This window comes from Branchiostoma belcheri, unplaced genomic scaffold (assembly GCF_001625305.1).
Source record: "Branchiostoma belcheri isolate BF01 breed outbred unplaced genomic scaffold, Haploidv18h27 scaffold12, whole genome shotgun sequence".
Lineage (NCBI taxonomy): Eukaryota > Metazoa > Chordata > Leptocardii > Amphioxiformes > Branchiostomatidae > Branchiostoma > Branchiostoma belcheri.
Genome location: NW_017802602.1, coordinates 543,748 through 565,268, shown reverse-complemented (window position 1 = coordinate 565,268; position 21,521 = coordinate 543,748). Strand labels below are relative to the sequence as shown.

Genomic DNA, 21,521 nt, shown 5'->3' with positions numbered 1-21,521 from the left:
TTAGCGTGCGGCCTTTTCGTAACTACAACAACTTAAATCACGACAATAAACAACCTAGAAAGCACTTGAGGACCAGACAGGTACAAGCAATATTACATAAGATATTAGCCTGAATTATCATTTGATAGGTTCCGGAGAGCAAAATGCACTCTGGTACTACTAAGTAACTTGTTTTGGTTCCACATATTGTGACAGTTCTTTGCGTGCGGCCTTTTCGTAACTACAACAACTTAAATCACGACAATAAACAACCTAGAAAGCACTTGAGGACCAGACAGGTACAAGCAATATTACATAAGATATTAGCCTGAATTATCATTTGATAGGTTTCGGAGAGTAAAATGCACTCTGGTACTACTAAATTGTTTTGGTTCCACATATTCTGACTGTTCTTTTCGTAACTACAACAACCTAAAATCACGACAATAAACAACCCGGAAAGCACTTAGAGCCAGACAGGTACAAGCCGAGTTAACGTCTCGCACAATGGAAACATGTCAGGACGAGATGTTTTACAAATTGACTGTTCATTAACGTTAAGTGGGGGCTAGGAGGTAGGGCCAGTGGGTCAATTCTTAACCCTTTCTGACAAATTCTAAACAACTTTTAGTTCTTCGCGGTAGTTTGCTCTGTTCGTATGACAAACTGTAAAATTATGTTAGCCACACAAACCTACATCACAGAAAGCTTTTAGTCTCCTGTTTTTCTTTCTTTTTTCTGGGATGGGGGTTTGTCACGCTTCAACTAGGTCTGTTATGAATCCACACTTTTGTAAACGTCTTATAAAATACCCATATTTTTCATCGTAAAAGTGGCTGCGAGAATATGAGTTGTGCCTAACTTGAGTTCTTAGTCACTTTGTCTGTGTCCTTTCATTTTGTATTCCTGACTGTTTTTTTTTTTTCGGAATAAAAAAAAGATTCTTAGACGTTAGCCAGATCGTATTGGAAAGAGAGTCATACTTAACTTGGTGTTTCTTCCGGCCGGTAGACTTCTTAAGAAGGTTGATGTTTTGTTTGTTTGTTTGTTTGTTTGTTTATTTGTGATGTAAGTTCTTGAAGTAGCAAACTGAAGACGTGGTGACAAAGAAAGGCTAATAGGTAAGCCTTACTCTTAAATTTCATAATGTCATTACTAAAGGTATGCTGCGTTGGCAAAGTTTTGCTTTCTTCTAGTTCTGTCTGTAGCTAGTTCTTCGTTTGTTTTTATGTGCGACGTGGGATTGTCTTCTTTTCCTTGGTAAGAATGTTCATGTTTTGTTTGTTTGTTTGTGAGTTCTTCAGGTAACTGAAGATGTGGCGATATAAAAAGGGTAATAGGTCAGCCTTACAGTTATGTTGATGAGTAGGGCTTTCTCTCCGGGATTTCAGACTGTATTTTGAGGCACCATCCCCTAGCTGCCTCCCCTTAAACTGCTTCAGAAGCTTTTTCACGATCTGTATATTACTGAAGCATATGGATCTATGCTGCACGTGCAGAGCTTTGCGTTCTACGAGGTCTGTCTAGTACTTTGTTTGCTTATAAGTCTGAAGTGGTTGTCTTCTTTATTCCTCACCTTCAAATCCAACTGCATTACTAAAAATTCTTTGTTAACCTGCGTACATTTTAGCAAGATTTCCTGTCATCAGATTCCTGTCATTTTTGCAATGAAAGTGAAAAATATATCGTCGGTCGACTTGGACAATAATCCTTACAAAGCGTTGCTAATCCTTCCCGAAACAGCCATGTACAGTAATCCCGGGTGCTTTCATGCCGACATGTGTAAGACCATTCACAAAGCTGGTTCCGTAGTGCCCGCGTGTATTCAGTGTTACTGTACAGGACCTCGCACCTTGTGTTTACTAAACTGTACAGGGAAACTTTACCGCCCAGGCCTCAGTGTGGGCCGCTCCCCTGGATAGGGATAGCCTCGATCAGGCGCTTTCGGCTACAGACACAAACAGGAGGAACCAGGCTACCTAGGGCATATAAATGGCACCAGGGACCAGCTTATAAACAATTCGAAAGTGGCGATTAAAAAGCTAGCTGTTTGGTTTTAAAATATTTTCCCTTTTTGGCCTTTTTTGCTAATTTTTTCAGGTTACAAAAGGGCCTGATGACAGACTATAAAAGAGTGACGTCAAACCGAGAAATATGAAAATACGGAAATATATTGAGTAAACCGCGAGTTCTTGTTTCTGTGTGTTAAAAATAGGTCCCGCACGTGGGTCTGACAACAGACATCGGAAATTAGATCCTGGTCCACGAGTAGAGGACGGCCATGAACTTCAAAAGTAACAGAACGGTTTCTTTTTTTCAAAGTCAAGGCAAAGTTCATTGCACAACGATTGTAACAGGTACAATGTATGACAGATAACAAGATTACTAGCTTTAGCTGAATTACTAGCTGAATTGTGCTAATACATAAAAATACAACGTAGGTACGAACAGAACATACAGATTCACGACAATTACAATATGTACAACACGTAAAAAAAGCTGGTAGCTGGTATATGTCTAGCAAGGTTCTCTATATAGGTTCAACGGGTATCATGTCTGGCAGAATGTTGAATAGAACTACTGACTAAGAACTAGTGCACCTCTACACGTAAATTCTAAGCTACGCTATTCTATATTCCTAAAGAGTACAATGAGCAGCTGTATCAAATGCATGTCAACTTCGTGTGGTATGGAAAGAATCTGGGAACGGCGAAACCAGAAGTCAACATACCGATATTGAAAACTGGTGTGTTGCGCCTAAAGGCGGTTTACCAGTTATGCAAAACAAAGAAAGAAACAAAATTTTTCATCCAGTTTTGGAAGACTGACTGAAAGAGACTTTAGTAATGCGTTCCGAGCAGGAATTTTGTGTTCAGATTTTCCAGAGCCGTGAACATCACGTTCAAGTGACAGTGAAAGGTTTACCGTTAAGGATTTTGCGTGTCCAGACGGTAGAGCGGACTTGTAAGGTGACGTTTTGTAGTAAATCGCACATTATAATCCGGTTCATCTGTTCATAAAACACTCCGGTGATGGAAAAAGAAATTCTTATCCGTAAGAAAGCTTTTAGATCTGCAACGGAACGCTGGTCCATTGTAGAAAACAGTCGAGAAAACAATGAACGTTACCTCCCCAAGGTATCACAGAGGGGGGCTGGTCTGTCGTCAATGTTTGTTTCTTAGTTGGTCAGTCGGTCGGGGTTGGCTGGTGAGTATAGCTTGATTGATAAATAGATTTGGTTGGTTGGTTGGTTGGTTGGTTGGTTGGTTGGTTGGTGGGTTGGTTGGTTGGTTGGTTGGTTGGTTGGTTGGTTGGTTGGTTGGTTGGCCTAATGTAGATTTTGAACCTAAAGTTGTTTTCTTCCAACTTCTCTGTTTGGCCGTAAATTTGTGATGTTTGGGTGATTTCAGAACAGCCAATGTACGTCGCACAAAAAACACAGTCCTGATGAAAAATACCCTAACTTTGAGCCTGCAGTAAGTGACACCGGAAGCCACTTACCGGCACACATCCTTACGTCAACATCGTCACAATCTGTTGCCATGGCAACGCGAAAAACGACAAGATTGATGGTCGCTAATTACGTAATTTGATAGCGCTTGTTGACAAACGTGTGTGTGTGATAATCCTCCGTACGTGGCGGATTTTAAACCCATGTTGTTGTATCCAGAACCGTGCCTTATCCAGAATCATGCTCTCGCACGGTTCTGGATAGTCCACTCGTATCCAGAACCGTGCCTGGGGCAAATCTACGTTCTGGGATACATGGAGACTATCCAGAACCGTGCTTTATCCAGAACCATGTCCTCGCACGGTTCTGGATAGTCCAAGCGTATCCAAAATCGTGTCTAGGGGCAGATCTACGTTCTTGGATACTCTCTGATACAATAGAGACTATCCAGAACCGTGCCTGATCCTAACCCTAACCCATTCAGTCATGGACCTAGGCTAGATTGTTTGCTTACTGGATACTATCCACATGTAGTCTCGCCGCTCGAACAGGCGACATGCTACAAAACGTACCACTTTTGAAAGATGAAGAGACGGTGAATGCCCACTTGACAGGTGGCAAGTATCAACCTGCGAAACGCATAGCAGGTGGCACTTGTTCACCTGTATTACGCTTGACAGGTGCTACATATCCACCTGTATGGAGATATAACAGGTGGTGCGTGTCTACCTGTATCAGGTGGCCCATGTTCACCTGTATGACGTATTACAGGTGGCCTATGTTCACCTATATGACATATGACAACCTTATGTGTGTACACGGAGGGTGTGTAGCGGCTTGACGTGGCTACATTGTAGCAGGTCCTATTGTCGCCACACACAGTTCACAATGTGGCGACTGTGCGGAAACCTTTGTGTGCACTAAGAGCAGGAAACGCCGTAACGCACAACTGGCAACTCCTTTCCTCCTGTCATTGTTTCCTTGTCACTCGCCAAAAAGCAGGTACTAAATCCTGCACCTTTTTCTGTACTCGTTATTCATTTACGATGTCTGCAATCAACCGGAACTGACGTGTGGACCCATTCAATTTACCGGATGTGACGAAAACCATAAGGTGGAATAACCTAAGATTTCATTTGTTCACAGTTTAAAAAACTCACCTTGTATGATGGTAGTGGTATGCCTCACCAGTGGGTTCGTCAGTTGAACGCCACCCATCATGGGGAATTTCGGCCCTTAGTTCAATATTCCCTCGGGGTGGGGGGCCAGCAGTGCAAAAAGCACCACCACCCACTGGTGAGCTGTCGCCATCAGTCCTGACGATTGACTTTTAAAACAAAGAATAAGATTATACAGAGCAGTAGTTTGTTTAGCTAGGCTATGTGAAAGTTAATATTGTAAATTGCCTTGGAAATCTTACAATTCTAGTATGATAGTAAATATTTCTAACCCCGCAAATATCTTTTTTTTTTTCAGAAAACCGAGTACGAGGGCGCTTTACGGTTCTACTACGAGGACGGGGAACGAGAGGTGACCAAGGCCGTGCGCGTGCGCAATACGACCACGGTAGAAGATCTCGTGCCCATCCTTGAGGAGAAGTTTAACCTTGGCCCCGCCAGTGATGGGGAGGGGAGGGTTCTGTTTCAAGTTCAAGAAGGAGGTACGTCATCCATACGTCACACTTCTCATCTGAAAGGCGGAGGGTGGTCAGAGGTCAAACGTTCATAGAAGTCTGTTACGCCCCCCGTCTTAAAGTGTGTGTGTTTGTCTGTGTGTGTGTGTGTGTGTGAGTGTGTGTGTGTGTTTGTGTGTGTGTGTGTGTGTGTGTGTGTGTGAGTGTAAAACACTTACTCAAGCACCTGAATATGATTTTGGAAACGGGTCAGATGTTTCAGGTAGCGTCCACTATCTTTCGTCAATGACTCTGAGTTGTCAGAAAAGCAGGTTTATAAGCACAAACTGTAGACATGCCTTCCTGAGCTCCGTGGATTTTGCCCTAATCAATGTGTACGGTTAAGACCAGCTGTCGGCTCACCGTCCCTTTTACACCGGGTTAAGGGCTTATGCCCCTGTCACACACAGCCGGCCGAATATAGCCTCCCGAACTCCCCATAACCATAACCATGGTTAGGAGTAGCCTGGCTCTACCAGGCTTCGGGAGGCGGACGGAAAGAGCAAAATTTGGCAAAAGGAGGTGCGTCAAAATGTACTCTCTAGCGGGCCAACTCCCTGGCATGTTAACTCTGTATTTGACCTGTGTTTCTACTCTTTCCAGCCGCCTGCCGAAGCCTGGTACAGGCTAGGTTGGGACGCCTGCCGAAGCCTGGTACAGGCTAGGTTGGGACGCCTGCCGAAGCCTGGTACAGGCTAGGTCGGGAGCAAGGCCGGCTGTTGTCGGGCTGGTGTTCTGTGAGGTCGGGTATTGGTCGACTAATGTCGGTCTGAAACATATCAGCTGGGTTCTATTGTTGTTCCCGCCTATTGTTCGGTAGGATGGTTCGTCATCACTTTACTTTCCCCACTTTTCATTTCTTCTCGTCCGAAGCCTTATTTGGCAGCCTACCAAATATGGAATAACGTCCGAGGGCATTGACCCATCCCCGATCCTGTTTACCTGTGCAAATACAGGTGACCCCGAGTACCCCTGTAGAGCCACATTGTAGCGGTTCCGGTTCAGCGGACACCCCCCGCAGACCCCCACCTGTCACTCCCGCTCGGGATGGGTGCAGAAGTTCTTCATCAGCTTATTCAAAGTTGTTTCGCCGGGAGAGACTTGAGTAGGAATTACGGAACGGCAATCGTTATCATACAACTAAGAGTGCAGGTCTGCATCCAGTGCAGTTTTCAGGGCTTGGAAACCCGATTTTTCAAAGTCAACATTCTTGTCACTTGTCACTTTTTGTCTACATAGTGAGTTAAACCACACTATGTCAATGTGTATTTACCCCCATGGAGCAAAAATACCCAAAATTCTGACGGAAAATGGTTATGGAAGGGCCCTTGGCTGACTTTTACGGTACCACCAACAAAATAAAGGACTCATCTTGCGGCTCGTTTCTGCAGTTTTAAATACCCAAAGTCTGAAATGCTAACTCAAATGTGCTAATGTGAAGCAGTATGTGTCAATATCATAAAGGATTGCCTTCTTCAGAATATTTCCAGTTGGGGGACATTGGGAGACTGAAACGCGGAGTGACGTTTCTTTTACGAAAGCCGCGCGATGTTTTGAGACGCGCCCGTACAGGACTCAGTTTCCCTATGCTCCGTTGGTCCCCGTGCTTTGGTCGGGGTGGATGGGGGATAGTCTCGCTACAACAACTTCTGTAGAGGCTACTGAAGTGCCCGGCTAGCGAAGATCTTATACTTTACCCGCACCCTTCCCAAAACACCCAGTCAGTATCCAAGTTCCAACCGTCCGCACGGGTAGAGTACAGTATGGTAAAACTTACACCCGAAACTGCGAAGGCAGGAGGGAAGTCGCCGAGTGATTGTTATGCAGTGATTCGGGCAGACTTTTCAATGCTGTATACTAAAGCCTGACAAGGTAAGTTGTTCTCTATTTGTGTCACAAAATTACCGTGAAGTTGTGACCGAGCTTTGTGTATGCTACTAGTGGGACTCGGCATAAGTTAGTCTATCCTACAACAGTTAGCGTCTGAAACAAAGCCGCCGTATAAAAGTGAGAGAGAGTACATTTTGGGACTCCTGGTATGATATCATACTCCCTATATTTTGGCGAATTTCTACTATTTTTCCAGCGATTCTCGGTGCCTGGTAGATACTACTGATTTGTTGAATGAAAACGTCACAACATTTGCAGTAAGTGCTAAGTACAGGCGACACAGTCCCCAGCACCGACATGTAACGTTGATACTCCTGGCAGCTGAGACTGTAAACAATAGTAGCCGAGGCGTGACTGTCGTATGACACATGAATGGAACGTGAGATACATATTATCTTTGATAATCATATTATCAGCGTTATATCCTCTATATGGCTATGCACTAGTCACTTTAGTCTTTGAAAATCATTTTATTGACTTTTAAGAGCACGACGCTGAAACGCGTCATCCACCGATAGATTTACAAGAACATACAAGATTTAAGTTTTCAAAGTTTTCTTCTGTGTTTCAAACTTTAAGGTGACCAGCTTTAATCTTTTAGGTTCACATTAGTTACTGTTAGACGTTGGCACCCAGGCCGTCTGTTGAATTCTGTTAAGTTGACGTTTGCCAAGAAGGTTGAGCAATGTTTAACCAACAAAAGCTCTGGTTTGTTTATACAGTACAGAGCCCTCACTGCTACTATTACGCGCAAACATGTAACGTTATAACAACCCTTTGAAACACCATCATAGCGTTACGGAATAGTTAACATGAACTATGCGAAGTACCTGTAGCCATAACAAAGTTTCATAGCGCACCGGTTTGTTGAAAATGACTTGAAGTCACCGGACGGTGTTGAGCCAAATCCTTGATCTGCCACATACGTGAGACTCAAGAGGTTAGTGTTTAGGGTTAGGGTTGAGGTTGGTATTAGAATTAGGGTTAGAGTTGGGATTATTGTTCAGGACTAGGGTTAGACTTGCTATTGGGGTTAGGTTAGGTTTAGTCTCCCACATCACAGTCATGTAGTATTTGGCGCGTAACACGCTCGCGAGGTCAAAGGTCGCGGTAGGTCCCAAGATGGCGGCCGTTTGTGATCAGGCGTGACCTTGGCACTTGTTCGAAGGCGAGGTCAGCTCTTGTTGTACACCTGTCAGAACACACTTGTTATGACACACCTGTTGGCACACCTTTTATGGAACAGGTGTTTATAGGAGATTTGGCGGGCCCAAAACGGTCTACTGTTTAGGTTGGATAAAGTTACGACTTGCAACCTTAACTTATTTTGTTGGGAAATTGTTCCTTTGATTTATTGTTGTAATATAGGGTTTCTGTTTGTGACGATTCCCTTTTGGCTTCAGAGCAGGCAGACTTTTAATATTCAAAGATTTTGAAGTCCTAATATTACGTCTGTAAACAATCGTATGGAATTTAGGTTTTGCAGGTGCTTTCAAACTGAGCTCTGACAAGCGCATAGTAACTAAGCTGACACGATCTTACTCCAGTCAGTCTTGGCTGCCCTGTGTACAAGCAAAGTATCATGAATCATGATTGCAGTATATGTACTCATAACTCATAACATGCGGACCCGTAATAGAGATGTGCTTCCGCACTTCGTTTTAATTTGTATTTCATCATTTGAACAGTTCCGGCCGATCTCGACCCGACCTTGTCCTACGATCGACCCGGGACCTTCCCACGACCCCAGCCCGACACTGGTACAATCACACACCCGACCTCTCTGTTTAGTAAACATCTCGTATCGGATTCCCTCTCAGCCTGAAGATTGCGTACAATAGCTGCGTGGTACGGGAATGGTGGCGTGCGGAATTAAGGGCCACTTCTGATGGTAACTATTCAGGGTAGGAGGGCGTCGCCTGGCGCGGATCGCTGGAGCGGGCCTGCAGATCGGTAGATCGGACACGGAGCAATGGAAAAACTTTCTCTGTTTAGATGTTGATAGTCTCGCTAAGAATTTTAATTTTATAAAATGAACGAAATTTTCACGTACAACCAGACTTTGGAATCGGCTGCAAAGAGCGGCTACCGTGCCTAGCTCTAGCGAACCAAATCCTCTTTCATTTCATTTCATTTCATTTCATTTCATTTTTATTTATTTACCCAGGGTAAACATGTCGCCGCAAGGGCGTTTTGCAATGTTCCCTGCGGACATATACATTTACAAAATATACTTATTAGCTTAAAATAACAAACAGGAAAACAAAGGTACAATTAGCTTAATTGCAAAAATAACATATTGGTAAAGTGCTTCAAAATCATACGGTAAACTAATAACTTATATGAAACAAGCGAATAAAATACAACAAATGAAATAAATAAAGAAGGTAATGGAAATGCATGCCATCTGTATGTTTGGCCAATTTACAGACACTTCTGAAACCTGGTAGAGTCTATTTAAAAGGGCTCTTGTGAAGATTAGACATCAAGGGTTATATCGATGAAATAGTGTTTCAAACTTTACCACTCTTAAATAATAAGAATTTAATTGTCAGACGCTTCAAGTGTCTGTCCGATACTCTTCATCGGTGAAATGTTTACATAAGATTCACGGATCGAGCGAGAAACAAAAAGGTTCTAAATAAACGCTAAAAGGGCGAACATGCTAACAATAGACCACGAGTAGGAGAGAGTTGGTCGGGCGTGCAGCTATGAAAGGCCTGTTTATGTAGGTCGCCGGTAACAAGAGGGGCGCGGACAAGCCAAGAGGAGGGTATTGTTTGCGTTTTGAAAAATAAACAATGAGGAGATCCAACACGATCGTTACAGAGTGTGTAAACAGACGCAGCATTATTGTCAACAACAACAGCAGCAACAGCAGAACCGTTTAATAGGAGGAAAAACAAACTGCCACGACTACATCAGACAACACGGCAGTGTTTTGTGCGACACGTATACGATTCTTTTAAATATTCCAACATGTAATCACCAGACGTGGTGACGGCACACTCAAGTTTTTTTTAAACTTATATTAATGCCGCCACCAACACAGGGGACAATACAATACTCATCTTCACCTGAGTTAAAAGTGAGGAAAGTCGTGTAAAGCGCCTTTCCCAAGGGCACAAGATCGCTGGCATGTCAGGACTTGAACCCGGGACCTCTTGGTTCCGAGTCGAGCACTCTGCCGCTGCGCCACACGACCCCACATACGATTTTTTTTATTCTTTTATTCATCAATACATAACAAAACAATAAAAAGGACAGTGAAAATACAATTAACGCTTAAATACACATTGTATATATACATTGTATGAATACAATAAACTATCCAAAACCGTGCCTGAGTGTGCACGTGGTTCTGGATAAAGCTCGGTTCTGGATGCAAAAAGCTCGGTTCTGGATGCAACAAGAGGTCACCAGGCTAGTGACAAACAGGCCTGTAGCACACCCCGGGTAGGGTTACTGCCACAGTCCCGGGCGAAAGCTTTCTTTTTGCCACATTTTCCGGCCGAGAGAGTTTGTATGCCGGGTGTTGTGCCTCAGGTGTCTCAGTTCAGGTCCCGCCATTGTGGCCGGGGTTTCTTAAGTGATTCCTTTGGCTTTTGGGAAGATGTTTAAGCACCGTGAAGACTTTCTTCAAGTTTATGAGGTAAGCTCACTCCTGGGAGGTTCTTTCTAAACTGTCAGTGTGAAGCTTCAGCGTTTTAATACAGTGGGGTCCTGTGGCGTGGCGGCAGAGTGCTCGACTCGGAACCAAGAGTTCCCGAGTTCGAGTCCTGACATGCCACCGATCTTGTGCCTTTCCCACGACTTTCCTCACTTTTAACTCAGGTGAAAATGAGTATTGTCCTGCTCCGTATTTGTCCTCTATCTGCGTTGGTGACGGCATAAAATAAGTTGATATAACTTGAGTGTGCCGTTACCATGTCTAGTCATGAAATGTTGGAATAATAATTTAAAAAAAACTTCGGTGCTTAAGAAACGGGAGGACGTGCCTTGTTAACACCTGAACCAGCGACATGGTTTTTTGTTTCATCGCTTTTCACGCCGGACGAGTAACGCACCCGTCTGTATCAGGTGTGCAGTTATTAATGGATCGCTTATCGATATCAGATCAAAGTTAAGATATGGAACAGGTGAGAATACAGGTGAGACAAGGGCCGTCTGTACAGGTGAGCAGGTTTGGTCTTTCTCGGTGCTTTCTCGGGCCGTTTTGTCACATAATTTTTTGTTGTCTCCAACAGACTATTATCGAATATTGCAGAGAGAAACCTTTCCAATCATAAATCATTTCAAAAAATCAGAAATTAGAGTTGAATGCGCGAAGGTGTGACGAGTCGTTCAGTGTAACATAGCCAGCTGCCCCCGCCCCTTGCTTGCCAAGTTGGTGTCAACATTACGCCGAAGGGGGGTTATACTGGTAGATATAAATCTAAACACAAGTACGGATTTGGTTGACTAGATATAATTCTAGACACCATTATCGCAAAAAAAGTTAACTTTCATGAATTTTAACATGTTATGAACATTTGCCCCAGTTTTTCTGGACCGAAGTATGATCCAAGCTCAGTGCGTCTGTACGCTGTAGTCTAAACTGGCCCGTATAGCGTTTCTCGGTTTGACGTTATCAAGAGAATACAACACGCAGAGATACCGGGATTACATAAGTGCTTTGGGGGAATTAAAATGGATGAAGTTTCAGTCAGTAAGAGAAAGCTTGTGTTGCGAACATGATATGTGGTGTTGTACATGTGTATTATATATATTAGAAATGTATATCCACATATGTGCATTATTTGGCAATGGTTTTTTGTCACTGTTGTTTTTGCAAGGACTTTACGAAAAAGGACAATTTGAAATAACTATCAGATTTTGTGATGTAAAATATGTACGTTTTTTTCAAGTGTACGTTTTTTTTCTAACAATATGTATGTTGTTTTACCGTCCAAACACGGGAGCTAGCTGTGCTTTCTACCATTTACTTGGAGTTTTATAGTTATTTCAAGCTGTGTGTCCTTTTCATGTGCTATGAACTCCATTTAAAAACCACTGTGACAATGTCCACCTCATTATTCCCACCCGTTATGAAAACTCTCCGTTATTGACCACTAAGTGGCGTATCGTTACTGTTGCAATATCCGCTACAGAATGTCAGAAATTCGCTACATGTATAAAAGACGAGGGACTCAAATCACTTAACCTGCATTGTTGCAATGTTTGCGTGTCTGTTATGGTAGAGAACTGAAGCGGAAAACGCCTGTCCTTGCGATAAATAGCCATGGCCTTAACTGAGGTCGTGTAGCTTTGTAGAATGTTTTGTTTAGAGGTTCCGTAAGTTGAATAAGTTGAAAAGCTTTTAAGGTCTTTGTTTTATTTATACTGCGAGAAATACTTGTCATGCGTTCTCTAGCACTGGTGGAGAAAACGTCAACTTTTGTTGTTATGCTGCAAGCTTGCGACTACAGATAGACTTACATGTACGATCAAACAAACCGCAAGTTGTTCGTCAAAGAAGCTAAACCAACAACACCGGGCGTATGAGTAGCCTCCACCGGGCCCGAAAGTTTCTACGGGAATACGGATCGTAGAATTCGGCAAAAAAGAGAGTAAAATTGGCCAAGGAGTCAGTCCGCGGAAGGTCGGTCCTTTCCCTCCTACCAGTCAAACCCCAAGGCAGCCAAACTCCGGATCCCCCGGCAAATTTTCTCCTATATATAGCCAGCGTAGTTTAAGTCTGGTAGAGACTAGGACTATGGAGGCACCTGGGCCAGAGCCTCGGAGGCGGTGATTTTTTTTTTTAGGCGAAAAACAATGCGCGCGCGGATGTCATCCATAATATTAAGTCGATGTGGCCGAACAGTGCTAGCCAGGTAGTTTTGTAACGTTTGGTTGCCGCTGAGGCGTGACGTGCTACAGCTACATGTATGTAACCTGACTGATGAGATGGTCATGCGGCTGGACGCTGACGAGACAGATGTTTCACGCGCAGAAACGCCCCCTTGCGATTATTGCACGCGTTCCAGGTTACGCGTTCTTGGCGTTCCGTGGGCGAAGAGAGGGAATCTGTGAATGAATTGACGAAAGATTGAATAAACTGAACGAACGAACGAATTAAGTTTTCAATCTCATTGAGTCAGATTTTGTACTTGTTAAATTGTTTAATGGAGGGATGAATGAATGAATCAACAAAGGCATGGATGGATGCGGTTATAAATGACAAAATGAATGACTGAATGAATGACTGAGTTACTGAAAAATTTAAATGAATGACTGAATAAATGAATGACTGAATAAATGAATGGGTTAGTGAATAACTCAATGAATGAATGATTGACTGAATGAATGACTGACTGAATAAATGAATGAATGAAAGACTGAATGACTAAATAAATGTTAATGTTAACCTACAAATGTTAACACACAACTGTACCTCCCACCCAGACGCCATTCTGCTGGACGGAGAAGAGCGCCCCCTAGAGATCGCCGTGAGTGTGCGCAGCACCCCCAGGTTCGTGCTCAGGAACAAGGGCAGCTGGAGGCAAGAGGTAAGCTGTTCTGCTTCATGTTTATCATGTTTATACATTGTACCAGTTACAGTTGTTGAGCAATCAAGTTGATTGATTTGTTAAGAGTTAAAACTTGAGATCCAACACAAAAAGTTCTCTCACCTAGAGCTTTCAACCAGTCACTCTGGCTTCTTTGAAGTGTGACATCAACACTGGGTCACGTGACAAGCCTCACTGAGTCAGTCTACTGAGGAAGACCAGAGTGACTGGTCAAAAGCTCTAGGTGAGAGAACTTTTTTGTGTTGGATCGAAAGTTTTACTCTAAACATGTAACTTAAACCAACACAGATGAAACCTCATGATAGGAAAACACTACTACTCACTACAGGTAGTAGCCCAGATCTACTGCTGCACACCAGCCAGCCGAAGGAGGCTAGTGCAGCATTACGGCATCTGTAGTACAGTTTAGTAACTTTGTGCCTCCTGAATAATGTTAGACTTTCTCTTCATGTTATACTACTCACCACAGGTACATGTAGTAGCCCAGATCTAATGTTACATTGTGCCACCTGAATAATGTTAGACTTTCTCTGCATGTTATACTACTCAGGTAGTAGCCCAGATCAGTGCAGCATAACGGCATCTGTAGTACAGTTTAGTAACTTTGTGCCTCCTGAATAATGTGACACTGCCCTGGCATGTTATACTACTCACACAGGTAGTAGCCCAGATCTACTGCTGCACGCCAGCCAGCCGACGCAGACTAGTGCAGCATTACGGCATCGAGGCGGAGTTTGAGGAGTACTGCCGCCAGCAGCTCAAGAGGCACAGCGGGTCCTCGGAAGGCTCCTCAAGATCCGGGGACGGCCGCGTCTTAAAGTCACCTAGGAGGAGGAACAAGCACTTTCTTAAAGGTGCGAACTACAGTTGTCTTAAATGGCTTGCAAACTAGGGGTTTTCTTTAACTCAACAAAATACATGTATTGAGATTAAAGGAATCCAACGGCTTGGAAACTTTATTTGACGAAGTCAAATGAATGTTCTTTGCCCTTATATAACTTAGATAGTAAGCTTAAAAAACCATTCCAATGTATTAGACGTTAATGGAACAAAAATTCGATTTGTTTTATCACACTGATTTTCGGGGTACCACCCACAAAATAAAGGGCTCATCTGGTGACTTGTTTCTGTGCTGTTTTAATAAGCACCCAAGTGTGTCAACATCCTACCGATTACTTTATTCAGAATATTACCGAATGTTGTCGCCGTGAAATTACATTGGATTTTTCAAATGTCATGTCTTAAGGAGTGAGCGTGTCTTGGGAATCCCGCGCCGCCAAGGACGAGGATGACGGTTGGCGGGTGAGGGGCCGGCAGTGGAAGAGTTTTGGCGGGAAAAGTTCTGGCGGGAAGTTGAGAAAGTCGAGCAGCCTTCCTTCACTCTGCGAGGTTTGTTCAACTTTGTGACTGAGACTTTAAAGAACTAAACTTTAAAGAACAAAATTATATGGTCTATAAATTACTACAGTTACTACGCACAAGGGATTAAAAGGGCCATATACATCAGGTAATTACGGCCTTCCCTCAATATAGACGGGGGCGCCACAGACTTTCTGCAACCTATGATCGACTGCTGACGGAGTCACGTGTGTTATCGGCGTGACGTCACGGAAGCGGTGGATTGCTCATTCCTTTTTCCAATTTCTTGTGTTGGACATAATAGTGCAGTTCAAACTTGCTTCATAACATCTGGAATCTTGAATCTCAAGGCTCTGGAACTGTTCGACTCGACGCACTCGCTGGCCGGTCACGTGATGAACGGGTCGCCTGGCAACCACAGCGCGGGCGGCTCCAGCCTGTCGTCTGCCAACACGTCGTTCGGCTCAGGTCGCCATGACGACAGCATGGTGGGGTCACCCGAGGTCACCGGCGTCAGGCAGCCGTCCAAGTAGGTCTACAGTCGCACGCACGTCGGCAGAACGTGAAGTCCGAAAAAACAGTATTTTTCACGGATCTGGTTGGGTCAACGTTTCATCAGAATTTTTCCCGTTGCAGACGATATCATTTACAACGCGAAATCTAAAAACCATAGATGAAATGTCACCCTTAAATACGTAAAAAAAATTGTAAAAGACGTTCTGTTAAAGTCCTATACACAACACATTTCGGGTTTCCATCAGGGGCAGCATGTTCTGCCTACTTGCTGTCTAGCACTCATGTGACCATGACATAAACACCGTCCACCATGCTGGTTTATTAAATCTTGAAGTCGTCAGGTAAACAGAGTTTATTTATTGAGTAATTACAATCACTTGACAATTATGAGATGTATGCAAAATTTAAAGCACGAGTGATTTCTTACATCATGACTTAATGTCTTAAAGGAACCGGGCGCGGAAAAGTCTGGGCAAGACGAAGTCGGTGTCTCAGATCTTCCAGCGAGGCTTAAGTCTGAGGGGGAAGAAAAAGGAGGGATCTCCCTCAGAACTGTCCACGGACATGACGGCACCAGGTGTGCTTAAGGTGAGTACACAGGTGTGCTTAAGGTGAGAACACAGGTGTGCTTAAGGTGAGTACACAGGTGTGCTTAAGGTAAGAACACAGGTGTGCTTAAGGTGAGAACACAGGTGTGCTTAAGGGGAGTACACAGGTGTGCAGTTGAGCAGTTGGCCGCTAGGATGGGGAGGGGCAACAGGAATATAATTAGTCTGCATACCTGTGTGTTTGTTTACCTGTGGGGTAGCATAACGTTATAACCTGCACTACATGTGCACCAAAATGGTGCATCTATGAGATCACGTGAATGTTGTGTTACAGGGAAAATCATAATAATTGTGGGTTTGCAGTATGGTAAGTACGTAGAGAATTATTCTTTAGATAGTAAAACATCTATTCCTGGGCTTTGCCTTTTATTAGGTTTAACCTGTGAGGTCCTACGTACAGGTACAAGGCTCAGATATAGCTTGAAGATGGCTGAGAGTTCTCACTCTATTACATAATAAATTATCTTGATTCCCAGCTGAATTCCCCTTGTCATAGTTACCCACTAACACACCTGTCCTGCTCTCACCTGCCCAGGTGTTCGGTGCCATGATTGAACAAGGTGCGAACTACAAGAGTGTGTTAGCCACGCGGGGGTCAACGGCCAGAGAACTGGTCAAGGAGGCGCTGGAGAGATACTCTATAGACAGGTATGTTTACAGGTGTGCTTAAGGTGAGAACACAGGTATGCTTAAGGTGAGAAACTGGTAGACAGGTATGTCTACAGGTGTGCTTTAAGGTGAGAACACACTCAGGTAGACACAACAAGGTACAACATGCATGTCTACAGGTGTGCTTAAGGTGAGAAACTGGTAGACAGGTATGTCTACAGGTGTGCTTAAGGTGAGAAAACAGGTACTAGACAGGTATGTCTACTCAGTAGATAATTTTTCTACTCCATAGACAGGTAATCACTTTTTGTTTATGGTGGAAGTCTTTGTAAATCTTTATTGCTTGTAAATTTATGTTCGCCTTTTTTTCATGTCTGCCACAGAGACACACATGCGGATTACGTGCTGTGTGACGTCATCGGGAGATTGCGGGATCCCCGTCCGGATGAGATTACCCATCATTCCCCAGGAAAAAAAGGGAAAAACGAAGAAAAGGTAAGATTGAAAAATTACATATAGATGTCAAGTCCCTTAAGATTATTATGCTCTTCTTGCTCAGAAAAGTATTTAAGCTCTCAGAATCTTGAGGAATGTTTAAATCTGTCCTGTGTCTTTACTTTATTTCAGATTTGGGAGGAGGAGTGCGTCCGCGTCATCGGAGACAACGAGAAGCCATTGGAGATTCAGTCGCTATGGAAACCGGAAACCGGATACTTCAGAAGGTTTGCTGCCTATACATATCTTGTAGCTTTAGCTGTAGCTTTAGTGACAACTTAGTATAAGTGACAACTATAGTATAAGACATATACAGTGTATATAGTGTTCCAATCTACCGATTTGTCGCTGGATAGATTAGTTCTATTGAGATTATTGATTGATAGACTTATCGATTGATAGGTTAATGCATTGGCTTATGCATGAATTAATCATTTTATTGATTTATTGATGAATCAATGAATGTCTTGATTGATCTATCGATTGATCGATTCTTTGATGGATTGATATATTGATTGATCTTATCATATATTTATTGATCAATTGATTTTATCAATTAATTGGTTTATTGATAAATTTCATTAATTTATTGATTAAGTGATTGATATATAAATTGATTGATTTCTGTATTGCTGACTTGTCAGATTTGAGATGCGGAGACGAGAGGAGATCCACCTGCTGCAGTGTGATGAGGTGGACACGGTTACGGCGGGAATCAACGCCCAGGCACGCCGGATATCACGCGGCCGGTCGCGAACGGTCGGGGAGGACGAACTCTCACGCGACCTCAAGGACATCGGAAACAGCTTAGAGGTCAGTATTCGTTAACACTCACTCACAAACTGTCCGGGGTATCGCCTGTCGTTCCCCGACTTCAAATGGTAAAATGTGCTTGCACTGCAATATTGCTGCCTGATGGCAGCCTGCCACTTGCCTCTATCCTGTGGGTTGATTTTATGTAGGTTCAAGTGGTGGAATTCCTCCCTTACATTGTCAAAGCACTCCTTCTTTGGTGAGCCACGATGGTTTTGGCCTTCCACATCTTCCTGGGCCAGAGGAGATGGAGATGGACTAGCAGACTAACTAGAGATGGACTAGCAGACTAACTAGAGATGGACTAGCAGACTAGCTAGAGAGAGAGATGGACTAGTTAAACTAGAGATTTACTAGCTAACTAACTAGAGATGGACTAGCAAACTAACTAGAGATGGACTAGCAAACTAACTAGAGATGGACTAGCAAACTAACTAGAGATGGACTAGCAAACAAACTAGAGATGGACTAGCAAACTAACTAGAGATGGACTAGCAAACTAACTAGAGATGGACTAGCAAACTAACTAGAGATGGACTAGCAAACTGAACTGTTCCCCTTTATAGCTGAACTCCAGACTGGATGACAGCCATGACCAGGAGCCTGAGGAGACGGAGAGTTCGCAGGGCACAACCTCGGCGTACAGCGTGCGACCGCCTGTGGACTTCCCTTTCCTGCTCACCATCCGCGGCTGCAACCCAGAACAGGACCTGCTACTGTACCTTCTCAGCGAACCGGTAGCCATGGTGGGGCGCGGAGGGGAGGTGAGGGATTAAGGAAGGAAGGAAGAAATGGATGGATGGATGGATGGATGGATGGATGGATGGATGGATGGATGGATGAATGGATGAATGAATGAATGAATGAATGTCAGATTAAATGAATGAAAGAATGAATGAATGACTAAATGAACGAATTAAACGTCGGGTCTAGTGAATGAATGAAAGAATGGATGGATGAATGAGTGGTTTATTTGTGATTTATTTTATTTTGATAATCACAAATAGGCTGATTTGCATAATATTATTATTCTTGAAAACTGCTAAAGTAACAACAGGCACTTTACCGACTAGTACAAATCTTATCGCTCCTATAGGTGGGGGGTCCGGAGAGGGGGCCGGGGGACCAGGGGACAGAGACGGAAGGCAGCGCGACGCCCGAGCCGGTGAAAGTCGACATCCTCCTGTCCGGACAGGACATCCTCCCGCAGCACTGCTGGCTGTGCAGGAAGGCTGCAGACTCCATAGGCAGCGAGCCTGTACGGCAGGTATGTAGTTGAGTAGTAAGTAGTATTAGTAGTAGTGTAGTTACTGTAGTTACAGTAGTTCAGGACATCCTGCCGCAGCACTGCTGGCTGTGCAGGAAGGCTGCTGCAGACTCTATAGGCAGCGAGCCTGTACGGCAGGTATGTAGTTGAGTAGTAAGTAGTATTAGTAGTAGTGTAGTTACTGTAGTTACAGTAGTACAGGACATCCTCCCCCAGCACTGCTAGCTGTACAGGAAGGCAGCAGACTCTGAGTCTGTACGGCAGGTAGGTAGGTAGTAGTGGTAATACTGTTACTGTTACTGTAGTAGTTAGTAGTTACTGTAGTTACAGTAGTAGCTCAGGACATCCTCCCCCAGCACTGCTGGCTATGCAGGAAGGCTGCAGACTCTAGAGTAGAAGTTGGAGAAAGTAGTCGTCATATTAGTTGAGTAGCAGTAGCAGAAAGAAGTGAATTTGAAAGTGAATGATTGTGATTTTGATTCAACCTTAAGTTTATAATGATGATCGACTAAATTTTTTTTTCCACATGCATATCTTACCTTTTAATAATTATTACACAAACCCAGGTGGTGACGGCGGAACCTCTGCGAGGCGCCCGGCTGACCGTGAATGGCGTGCCGGTCTACACCCGTGTGGAACTGAACCCGGGGGACCTGGTCGCCCTGGGGGAACACTACGTCTTCTTGTTCAAGGTCAGCTATTTTATTTTACTTTTTATTAGTTCTGCTTACAACGGCCAGGGTTACCCGACTTAAGTCATTAAGTCATTTTCGGCCCTTGGTGGCAAATGTGCAGATGTTGGCACATTGGCACACCAAATCCATAGTGTTTTTTTGGCACACAGTTAGACAGGTTAGCCGAAGAGGCTCAGTGGGTGTCATAGTATCGGGAGGGTAGTCGTGTAAAGTGCCTTTCCCAAAGGCACAACATCGGTGAATGGTGAGTATCGAACCCAGGACCTATCGGTTCAACGCTCTAACTGTTGTGCCACCTATGCCACCCCCTTATGTTCATAGCTTTGCTATCTATTTTATCTTGAATTATAGCTTTGTTACGTTATGTTTTTTTATTACTTGGATTAAATGCTAAACAAACATACAAAACAAACAAAATGTGTTTCGTCTTCCACCCTGTTCAAGGACCCGACCTCTGGAGCGCCAGAGATCCCCAGGGAACTCAAGTGGTTAACGGGGAGAGAGTCCGCCGAACCTGACTACATCCCGGTCTCGCATTCCGTACAGACTTCTATCGTGGATGAGAAAAGTCTGCCGCCGGCCCCAAAACTGATCCCCGAGGAACCCCCTCCTCCTAACCAGGAACTCACCAGTCCACACGAAAAACCAGAACTGAAGCCCGCGCCCAACCAGAGAGTTCTAGACTGGCAGGCAGACCGGGCGAGACTCAAACTCTGTTACCTTCCCGGAAAGGAGGACGAACTGTTGGAATATGTGACTACCATGGTAACCATGGAAGGTCCTGGGTACAAGCTGTCCCCGGCATACCTGATGTGTGCCTGCGTGGAATATTCCGCTATGATGGGAGACCAGACCACCACCAGGAAACTGCTGTTGAAGATCTCCAGTCTGGTACAGAGCATCGCTTGGGTGAGTTTATTTCTGGGTAACTTTTAATTACTGCAACAAGGATGAGTTTTCTCCTATCCACAATGTGACTTTTAATGTATATTTCGCATATTCAAGTTGCAGCAGCAATGCACTTTGGCGCACAAGGTAGCAAACTGTCATTGTGTACCATATATACTTCGAACCAGAAGATTTGACTTCCATCTTGTGTTTTCTTCAGGAGAGAACGAAGGAGATCTCCAACAGACCAGGTGACAGGTGAGTGTGAGTCACCATCACAAAACTGCAACCTGTAACGGTCATGATGAGGGTAGCGTATAATAATATTGAATTGAATCACACAGACTCCTCTTCAGTAGACGCTCAGGACAAGTGGCAATGTCGTTCATGATACGGTTTATCTAAAACTTTCTGTCACATGTTTTTGTTAACATTTGTCATTTAAGTGTAGCCTGAGTTTCCCATCATCAATAATTGTTTTTCACTCCTCCACTCCCCCCTCCGTAGACCCAGTGATCCGATCCAGGCCACAGATGAGCTCCTCCCCCTGCTCAAGCCCATCGTGTTCTGGATGTCCAACTCGCTGGAGATGCTGGCCTTCCTCCAGGCCCACCTGCCCGAGTACCTGTCGGCCCCGCCCGCCCACCTGCCGCCCAACACCCGCGCCTCCGTGGCCGTGGCCAGACCGAGGAGGTTCTCTCCGTGCTGGA

General features: G+C 44.2%; 1 protein-coding gene across 1 annotated transcript in view; it reads left to right on the top strand.

The window, feature by feature from the left end:
- LOC109462623 (ras-associating and dilute domain-containing protein-like) overlaps positions 1-21,521 on the top strand; it is a 42,677-nt gene that overhangs the window by 13,856 nt on the left and 7,300 nt on the right. Inside the window, 17 exon segments of the mRNA XM_019759186.1 lie at positions 4,907-5,090; positions 13,437-13,540; positions 14,220-14,415; positions 14,808-14,950; positions 15,271-15,449; positions 15,886-16,024; positions 16,580-16,692; positions 17,037-17,148; positions 17,281-17,375; positions 17,793-17,961; positions 18,528-18,725; positions 19,058-19,228; positions 19,795-19,920; positions 20,368-20,832; positions 21,032-21,069; positions 21,319-21,493; positions 21,496-21,513. Coding sequence (XP_019614745.1) covers positions 4,907-5,090; positions 13,437-13,540; positions 14,220-14,415; positions 14,808-14,950; positions 15,271-15,449; positions 15,886-16,024; positions 16,580-16,692; positions 17,037-17,148; positions 17,281-17,375; positions 17,793-17,961; positions 18,528-18,725; positions 19,058-19,228; positions 19,795-19,920; positions 20,368-20,832; positions 21,032-21,069; positions 21,319-21,493; positions 21,496-21,513 — 2,625 coding nt within the window.